Genomic DNA, 10,532 nt, shown 5'->3' with positions numbered 1-10,532 from the left:
ATTTATGGTTTAATTGGAAATATTTATTTTATTTTATTTCAATTGTAATATTAAAGTGTGAGTTGAATGTATATGATTAAATGTGTTTTATTTATTTTTTTGATTGAACCTTTTTAGCTTTATATTAAAGGGTGAGTTAAATTTAAATGATTGAATGTGTTTTATTTGTGGTACAATTGGAAATGCTTTTTTCAGTTTTATATTAAATTGTGAGTTAAATGTATAAGATAAAATGTGTTTTACTTTATTAAATTCTCTACCATATTCAGGAACTAAGCTCGCTTTCAAAAAAAATTCTGGATGGTTACCTTCACCAATGACACATATACTAGTAAGCCGCAAACAGTACTCAAAAGGTCTTAGACTTGCTCGTTGTTTTAAGGAAGGGATAAAGGTACAATGGGATGTGATTTGTGAATGAGAACGAAGAAGAAGGCGTAACAAAAGAATACATCAGTGGTCATACTTATAAATAATATTGACCGTTTAAAATATATACAAGAAATAGAGAAACTACCACACGCTCGCATTAAAACAGACGAGGATATGAAAGACTTCCTAAAATTTATGTGTATAGCCCTAAGCTAGCTAGCCTGTTTAAAAGGACAAAGGACATTAACATTACCATTCAGAAACAACATCCTCGTTACGCTACGCACTGCGTAGTAAGACAGACACAAAGACATAATTCTCAGGCATGCGATGGATACAACAAACATATGAAACTGAAATCAAGCATCCTACAAAAGAAGTGGAGATCATTCCCCTGAAGAGAGAGAAGAGATTTAATTTTTATTGCGTTTTAGCTTACTAAACCGGACATTAAAACCGGTTTATGAACTGTGAGATTTTTAGAAATGGTCAACGGTTTTTCGTCTTCATTATTTTAAAGAGTGAGATAAAAAAAAGTACTAGTATTATATTTATATTAATGATTTAAGTATAATTTATAAATAAATGGGTCAGAATAATATAACTATTGACATTACTTAAAATTTGATTTTGGTTTGGTTCGGTTCGGTTGGATTTGTTATAACACAAGACATGACGGTTTCAATTCGTTTTGGAGTGGTTAATTTGATGATAACACCACCTAAATCACAAACAATACACGAAAAAATTATGCTAATATATCAGTCTTTACTTTTACAAATTATTTTCTTCTCTATATTGAGTCAGTCAACAATGCCAAAGTACTTTTAAATTCTAAGAAATAATTTTTTTTTCATTGGGAAAAATGTTTAAGATTCATATTTCCTTTCTTGATGTTACCACTGAAAGAAAAGAAAATAACAATGAAGCTTTCCAAATCTCACCCATGCCATCAAAGAACTTACAACCATCAAAATGTCAATTACTTCTTTTTTATTCATATAAAAGAGGTATGAATTTTAAAGTTATTGAAATTTTGAAATAACCGTAAGAAAAAGAAAAAACTAACGGAGCTACGATCGGCCACATAGAAAGGGACAAAGAGAGAGAACAGTCACGGACTTGGACGGAGGTACGTATGGGCCTGTCTGGACTGGATCCCAACTCAGCTAAGTTCCAAAAGCAAAAGAGATGTGTAATGAATGAAAAAAAAAATCTTTCTAGAAACGAAAGCAATGTTGAGTTTTGTTTTGAGCCACATGTTTTTAGGTTAATGGAGAGAATCTTATTTTACGTGCTTTAACCAATCCCAGTTGGCCAAAAAAGTGAGAAGAAGCTGGTGACGAAGAAGGAGACCACGTCGATGAGTACTTGTTCTTTTTCCTTCAAAAGTTAAATTTATTTATGCGTGGGGACAATGTAAGCAACGTGGTTCCTTTAACTATCGCAGCTTCCTCTTTTCCACTTTTTCAGCCTACGTGTTTCGTTTTGGACCGGCCAAATGCACGTTTCAGTTTAACTAATAAGTTCGGTGTCCAAAAATCTTGGAATTGTGAGGAGGATCCAAATAAGATAATTAGCATGTCTATGAGTAATGAACAAAGCATGCATAATAGTTTTGCATAGAATCATTTTGATATCGAGGTGCACTATTCCTATTAAGAATTAAGAACAAGAAAAACATCACTAATTTTAATATATATTAAATATGATACGTGTTAGAGTACAATATTTAATCGAAAAATTAAAACTAACTTAAGATCGTTTTCCGTGTGTTTTTATTTTTCTTATTTATAGCTAGAGGATCATGAAAAAAAAAAAAACATTAACTTATAATAGCCACCACAATTAAAGTCGAAATAGAAAAATTCGAATTTTGGTCTCTTAACTTACACGTTGATGAATAAAACACAGTTGAGACAAAAGAAAAGACTTACACGTTGAACCTTCCAAATACTAATATCGTTCATGTGTTATGTTTTTGACCGTTGGTTTATTTATTAAGTGCGAACAAATTATATTAACTTGTCAAATATTGAAAAGGCTAAATAAGTAATAACAAAAAGAAAGTTCAGGAAACAACTCGACCTAATGACCTATCATTTCTGATCACCCCGGTCCTATAAATACATACGTATGATCCTTCATTACTCATATCAATCTTCTTCTTCTCAAGATCTACTTTAAAGTTAAATAAACAAGTGATAACCAGTTAAAGCTACTACAAGTTTCTTCTTTCTCTCACACACAAGCTTTAGAAATGGCAACAGCGTCGTTCAACATGCAGTCAGTCTTCGCCGGTGGATTGACCACCACTCGCAAGATCAACACCAACGAGCACTTCGCCGGTAGCTTCTCTAACCTCAAGAGGAATTATCCAGTTGGAGTAAGGTGCATGGCTGAGGTACGTTACACACTCCATCCCCTTTCCTAATCCAATACACATTTATTAACCATAAAACTTTGAAATCCTGACTGTCTTATTGTTTGAGTTTTGCAGGGAGAGCCCAAGAAGGAAGACTCTACAGCTACACCCTCTACCTCGGCGTTGCCTAAGTCACCATCGCCTCCTCCTCCTATGAAACCTAAGGTATCAATTTTTTTTTTCTTTTATTTTTTCTGAATTACTAAGTATCAATAGTTCCATAGATATTATCTCCTCCCATGTTTATCAAATTGCGAAACTACTCATTACTTTTTTTCGTTTCAAAAGTACTTTTTTTCGTTTCAAAAGTTTAGATATGTTGTCCTCAATTCACATATTAGAAGATTTTTTGCAAAAAATAGTATATATTTATCTAGAGCTGTTTCATTTACCTCTAGCTAGCTAATTAATAGCCATCAAATTATAAAATGTGATTCACATATTTGATATTTAAAACAGAAAAAGTTCTAGAAATAAGTTGTTCACATGTTTATACAAAAGAGCAATGCATAGACAAAAGGATCCTCTTTATTACTTACATATTAAACAACCTTTATTAGAATATATCTCTAGTGATACTAATAATATTGGTGTGGTTAATATAGGTGAGCACCAAGTTTACCGACTTGCTAGCGTTCAGCGGTCCAGCACCAGAGAGGATCAACGGACGTTTAGCGATGGTTGGATTCGTGGCGGCTTTGGCCGTCGAGCTATCTAAAGGTGAAAACGTTTTGTCTCAGATCTCCGACGGTGGAGTCTCGTGGTTCCTTGGTACTACAGCGATCTTGACACTTGCGTCGCTTGTGCCACTTTTCAAGGGCATAACCGTCGAGTCAAAGTCCAAAGGTATCATGACGTCAGACGCTGAGCTTTGGAACGGACGGTTCGCTATGCTCGGTTTGGTCGCATTGGCCTTCACCGAGTTCGTCAAGGGCGGAACCCTCGTTTAAGGGGACTGATCAATACGTATTCGGGAGGATGTTTTATTACGATTTTGCCTATGTATTCCTGTAAAGTTTGTGATATGTGTTAATTAGGTGTGTCTTATAAATTATGTACTAGTGACATTTTAAACTTCTAAAGCACTTTAAAACTAGTGATGTTCACTAAAATCAAAACGTTCAAAAATTTAGAGATTTTATAACCATACAAAATGTGCACATAATTTGATATGATATGTGGTCGGCTATCATAATTGCAAACCTAACAAATAACAGTACACGAGTTCGCCAACTATCATCAATTATTGTATTTAATGCTCATTAGTTAAATAAAAACATATATTTACAATTCTTGAAGAAAAACGTTTATTATTTGCCGACGAAACAAAGTGAGGAAAATGCTTTTGAAATCAACTTGAGTGTGAGGGTGAGCGTGAGCGATCCAATATATAGGATCTGGAAAGGGGGGAAGGACAATATAATATATGAACAAATTTGGTCTTTCTTACCATTTCTTTAAGTGATATGACTGACCATCATTCAAGCATTACAAATCAAAATAAAAACACGAAATACAAGAAAACTAAACAAACAACTTGCTAGTTTGTCTATCAAGGAATCTTTTAACTGAATGAATCTCATAATCCCGATTTTGAAAGACAATAAAATCTTATTCCCATTGAAGAAGAGACCATGGACTCAACGTTTACAACTTTTTGGGTATTCTAATACAAGAGATTAACCAAAATAACTTTATAATGATCTGACCATGAAGAGTAACATGTAAACAGAAACATATGTTTTGCTAATTTATCAGGATATCAACAACAGTAACAGTAACACAATGAGCAAAAAAAACACTGCATAGTGAGTGGTTGATAAAAAGAGGAAACAACATGTAGTGTGGTTAATGTTTAAAGAGAAACGAGCGTGCGTGAGTGTGAGATCAAGTTAAAGTAGATGGGCCATTTTTCCATATAATTAATTGGGCCAATAGCTCCGTTGGAGAGCCCTCATTTCCTACGTACGTCCACTTTAAAAGTAAAAATATTTATACCTTTCACGTGAGATGATAAAGAGTTTTTGACATCAGTAGAAGTTATAAAGTAATCAAAAGAAGTGTGTGAATCTCTCTGGTGTGGGCAAAATCTAATAAAAAGCTTCTGAAAAAATGTTATCTAGTAGTAATGAAGAAGCTTAAGATGAAGGGGGAGGCAAGAACAGAACACAGCAGAGGGCACGTGCATTCGCAATCTTAATCCAACAGACATAATTTACGTGACTCCCACTTACCAATGTCGTTTGCTTTTTTTGTCCATTCCTTAAATAATCATGAGTCATGACTCATCCCTCTTTTCTTTTTCTTTGGGTTTTTAAATGCTTTGTGAATTTAGATACATGATCTAGTAGTGAATTTGTAATATAGATTTTGTTCTTTTCGACTATATAGTAATTAATTGTAATCTTTTATTAGTATTTTTTGATAATGCGCCGTTCACTGTCTCATTTTTCTTTTGCTTAGTGTTTAGGGTTTGTTTAATAAAATAAAATTTTTTTTAGAAAGGTTTTTTTTTTTGTTTTGTAAGAATAAGGCGTTGGTAAAGAGTTTTTTTTCTTTTCCAGTATCATCTAAATAATTAGCATAAGATCAGTATATTAACATCTTATTGGATAAAACAACATCCTATATGTTTAATATACGCATGATATCTTTCTATTTTAAAGAACACAAAAGTGCTTTTAACAAAAAAGAGTGTATAGTGCTTTTCTAGATCCCATTAAGGTGAAAATTTTAAACATATATTATAATTCCTAATTAATTTCTTTGGCTAATTTAGATTTATCAGCGAACAGCAATCTTTGATGCAATTGAAATGTTAATGTTATCCTATTTTTATTCCGTACTAAATATATAGTGTTTTTTCTATTAACCTCTAAATGTGTTTTGATAATCACCCATAAGGAGAAAAAGTGAAAAACTAAAATTGGATCTGATGGTTTACTATTTCGGGAAATATTCGGATAATGATTGTTGTGACAAGATCAAAAGCCAGTGGATAGATAGCTTGCCCTTTCCGCAACACGAGGAAGAAAGACAAAAATTATTACTACTAAAAGAAATACTACTACTAAACAAGAAGGTAGAAGCCTCGAAGGTGCTTGTAAGATTCGATCCAATCAAACGTGAAAATTAAAAGTAAATCCCAATATATATATCATAATGAAAAGTGTTAAAATGAAAAGCTTAAGCCGTGTTTTTTTTTTTTTTTTTTCAGTCAACAAAACAGAAACAAAAAACATATAAAAACAAACACGGTTCAAGCCGTGTTTCATGTCTTTTATATTTTTTAATAAGCCAAGTGACTTAATAAGTGGATAAAAAATTATGAATCAACAAAGGTCTTACCCATCAATTGATTTTTCTGTTCTTTTCTAAATTACTAGAGCGACAAGATTTTGAGTTTTTGTGGGATTTCTTAAAATATTGGTGTCACCCATTAGGTCCACCACATATAGCTGACCGGTACGGTTATCTTTAATATTTATATATTTAATACTAATAGTATGCAATGATGCCAAATTGCAAACCAGTAAATTTATATCGTCTACACTCTACACTACAATATATATATACATAAATTGGTTTTAGAACTTTGACATTGGGTTTATAAAGTACTCACCAATTTTTAATTTTAATTTTATGATACCTAACAATAATCGAGAAGTTCATTTTAGTTATTATACAGTGAGTTTCATGTAGTTTTAACAACGAACTTGTGTACATAATCTCACACTAATGCTTTAAGCAATGTATGCAGATTAACAGTGTGTGATGAAGAAGTTGGTTACACAACTTTAATTAGTGTTTTAAACTACCGTAAAAGAGGTTATTATGGAATATGGATGTTAAGGCACCATAATCACGGTGTTCTATAAGGAATCTCTTGATCACGAAATCAATGATTCGACAAGGATTCAATCAAACGAATATACAATTGATCAACTATAGAGCAGCTTCCAATCGAGTGGGCAGATACTGCTTGGATTGGAGAAACATGTGATTATCGATTCTAGAGTCTCAAGTTGACAACAGTACGTATTGCAAGTTGATTTGCCAACCTTGCAAAACAATTTACTATAACAAAACTGGGATATTGAGTTAATAAAAAAAAAAAACAGATAATACATAAACTTAAGATATTAGTTTTGTATCACCATTCCTATATACTATTAAGTATTTTTTTATGGTTATATTTTTTATAAAAAACAATTTTATTTCCAAAAAACTAAGTTAAATGAAACAAGCTGAAAAGGATTGAGCCCCCAAACTCAATAAGTTAGTCGTAGACTCACTTAATTGAAACAAAACCGAATTACTAATAGGAATCAAGTTGATTTAAATGCTTAAAGTAGTCTTCATTTCAATTTCTTCTTAATTAATGTGTGAATTAGAACCCAAATAACCAAGTTGCTCAATTAACACATCAACATTTTCTTGATCTCCTTCAAAATCAAAATTTTGACCTTCATTTAACAAATCTTCCCAAAAGCCTTCACCATAAATCTCCATTTTTTCCTTTTGACACCCTCGTTGTTGATCTTCTTCTTCGTCTTCATTTCCTTTTCCCACATTCATGAATTCTTCCCTAGTGGAATGATCTCCAAGTCCTTGAATGTGCATAGCAAGTCTGTCCAACTCCGACATCTCGTATTGAGACGTGTTTCCATATGTTTCTTGATTCATATCAACAAACGCCGAGGTGGAGGCTGCAGCATTGTTCCCATAACCACTTTCATCATCATAGTCTCCCACATTAACCACATTTCTTTTCCCTTGATCGATTGGTCTTTGTCTCTTCTTGCTGATCGCCTCTTCGATCTCCTTTCTCTTCTCCTTCTGCTCCATAAGCTGCTGAATAAAATCCGGATTTTTCATTGCGCGGGCGAGGAAACTCATCATTTGTTGTTGTTTTGATTCCGTCTTCTTGAGCTTCTCTTCAATCGTTGTGAGATACATCTTGGTGCTTTGCTGTTGCTGTCTCAGTCTCACTAGCTCCATCATCAGAACTTGTTTGTCTCGCTTTAGGCTATCCATCTCTCCATCTAGGCCATACCTACCGACTTCTATGCAACAATTGTCTAGAGATTGTTGCTCAGAACCTTGAGGTTGTTGCAGTTGGTTACTATTGTTACTTGTCTTCCTTCTCCTTATGTTCTTGAGGAGATGCTTTTGCCCTCTAAGAAACCCTTCATTTGCAAACTCCCATCGATCCGGATTCACCTTTCTGAAACCCTATATACATCATTTTATGATTAGATTTAACTTTAAACACGTTTAATTTTTTTTTTACTCACATCACAAAGCCAAAAAATATTTCATCAACTCTAACCATCTCATCCTCTATCTTGTGTATTTTATGCGACCATAATAGTTCTATATATTCCATTTCGTGTATTTTATATAGAGAGATGATAAAAAGATTAGTCGCATGGCATCTAAATGAAAATGTTCTATAGATCTCTCCTTTAGAGATTTCTAACAAACAATGTAGACCATTTGTATAAACTCTTTTTCAAGAATTCAAGAGATCTCTAGAAACAAAAAGACATACAAGTGGGCTGTAAAATATTATAAGTCTCAAAAAAATTAGGAGAACAGTGATCCCACTTGCATTTATATATAGAAACTAACGAATGCTTCAAGCAATCATATATATTATAATTACACTAATTAACCACTCTGATATCAAAAACACCAATCAAAAGCCAAGTCTCAAGAACTCGATTTTTTTTTTTTTTTTTTTTTTTTGACTGCACCATATGGAAAAGTCCACAGAAATCAAATCTTTGACCCAATAGTTGTAGCTAGTCACGAATTTTTGTGTGAATTAGTAGATAGATCTTCTCAGATTCGTGAGAATCACACAAAAGTACACAAAAAAAATTATATATATAGGTATATGTCGAGATTAGGACTTACATAAGTGTTGAGCTGGCGGACAAAGCTAGAGAAGTTATTGTGTTTGAAGAATCTTGGGAGGAGAGTGACAGAAAAGGCTTGTGGATCCCAGACAATGAAACTGTTATTGGATTTGCTCCAAGACACAACATGATTGGTTCTTGAATCTTCAACCAAGTCATATGTCTTTGTCAGAAATGGAGGTGGCCCTGATTCATGGAGGCCTTCTATTGGTTGTGGATAGCTCAATGTTGTTGGATCATATAGGGCTGCTTCAGCCATGGAGGATGAATATAAGTAAGAGGAAGAAGAAGAAGATGGAGGTGATGGAGAATCACTAAATCCAGTAGGAAACTCCTCTTTAATGAATCTAAATGATGGATCCATGGTAATATAGTATGGTTCAAATCAAAAAATGTTTAGACTTTTTGATGTGGGTTTAATTTTAACTAGCAATAGAAGAAAATGTGAATTGGATTAGAGAGAAGTAAATATTGAAAAGGGGATGCAACTTTGGAAAATTTGCAGAGAGAGGGGGGGATAGAGAGATTGTGTTTGGAGTTTTGGGGTGTGAAGATGAAGTATATATGGAGAGGATAGGAGAGGTGAGAGAGAGACAGAGGGAGAGACAAGGAAGCAAACAAGTTTGTATTATATTGCATTTGATGATGGATTCCTTCCTCTTTTGTATACTTTTTTATAATAGTTTAATTTTTCCCTTTTCTCTTTTACTATTAGAAATATAATTGTTGTTTTTTGTTTAGATATAAAAAAATTTGCACTTTGTGTTGTTGGCATCTAGATAGTTTGACATGTTGGAGCTAAAAGCAAATCCTGAGATATTTTCCACTCCCTAATGAGTCACTATTTGTATTTTTCTAAGCAAAATAGACATGAATTTGTTTAATAGCTTTTAATTAAGATGTGTTCGTGTTGTCTTCTGATTGGTCCATATTAAGTATTGTGCATGTATTTACACCCGTCAAGATCCTTTCTTATTTTACACAAATATATCCTTTTCACGAAAATCATTGAAAAGCGACTATAAATATATTCAAAAAAGTTTTTCTTTTCTTTTTCTTCTGTAGACTTATTTTGTTATCATTTATTTTTTGTTGTTAGATTTGAATGAATATTTGCTACTATAGTTTCCCTTTTTCATTAGTTAATTTAGACAGATGAACTACCATGAAAATGTTTTGAAGTGTGACAATTGGAACCATTCAAATTCTTTATCCTCCGTTTCAAAGCGTTAGAAGAGATGAATGTTTCAACCCTTACCTAGCAACTGAAGATCCGGTTTGGCTTCCTAATCACAGTGAAGAAGAACGACGATTGTAGTTTTATATTTTTGTGTTTTTTAGTGTTTATGTTTATGGTTTATCTCATGTTCTGATACTTTTCTTCGTATTTTGTTTTATTCTAAAAAACATTTTTTTTTCAAAAAAGTATAACAAATATTTTTACAGTCAATGTTAGATAATGTTTAAATATATATATATATATATATATCTACTAGATAAAGATCCGCTTGATGTGCGGGTTAAAATTTTTATAAAATAAATTAAATTTAACAAAAGTATATTAAAATTTGATTGTATATTATTTATAAATTTTATTTTTGTTATAATATACTGATTTATATCCATTTACAAATATTTATTTATGTTATTATTAAAAGTATATTCTTTTACACCTAAATATATTTTATGTTAAAAATATATTTTTTCTCACCACGTAGAAAATATCTATATGAACACATTAAGCCAACTATTTTTACTTTCACTTCTGAATATTTTTTAATTATTAAAATTGTTGATTCAAAAAATATTTT

At 32.3% G+C, this 10,532-nt stretch overlaps 2 protein-coding genes across 2 annotated transcripts; one reads left to right on the top strand and one right to left on the bottom strand.

Annotated features, from left to right (window-relative positions):
• Nucleotides 1-2,399: 2,399 nt before the first annotated feature.
• Nucleotides 2,400-3,909, top strand: LOC104746750 (early light-induced protein 1, chloroplastic). The gene is made up of 3 exons (XM_010468275.3): nucleotides 2,400-2,776; nucleotides 2,873-2,962; nucleotides 3,403-3,909. The coding sequence occupies exons 1-3, from the start codon at nucleotides 2,633-2,635 to the stop codon at nucleotides 3,745-3,747; spliced, it is 579 nt and encodes a 192-aa protein (XP_010466577.1). The 5' UTR covers nucleotides 2,400-2,632; the 3' UTR covers nucleotides 3,748-3,909.
• A 3,187-nt stretch (nucleotides 3,910-7,096) lies between these two features.
• LOC104746749 (heat stress transcription factor A-6b) lies at nucleotides 7,097-9,356 on the bottom strand. The gene is made up of 2 exons (XM_010468274.3): nucleotides 8,720-9,356; nucleotides 7,097-8,032 (listed from the first exon to the last, which is right to left on the bottom strand). The coding sequence occupies exons 1-2, from the start codon at nucleotides 9,083-9,085 to the stop codon at nucleotides 7,172-7,174; spliced, it is 1,227 nt and encodes a 408-aa protein (XP_010466576.1). The 5' UTR covers nucleotides 9,086-9,356; the 3' UTR covers nucleotides 7,097-7,171.
• Nucleotides 9,357-10,532: the final 1,176 nt, after the last annotated feature.

This window comes from Camelina sativa, chromosome 15 (assembly GCF_030686135.1).
Source record: "Camelina sativa cultivar CO46 ecotype springtype chromosome 15, ASM3068613v1".
NCBI classification, from domain to species: domain Eukaryota; kingdom Viridiplantae; phylum Streptophyta; class Magnoliopsida; order Brassicales; family Brassicaceae; genus Camelina; species Camelina sativa.
This window is presented reverse-complemented; position numbering and strand designations above follow the sequence as displayed.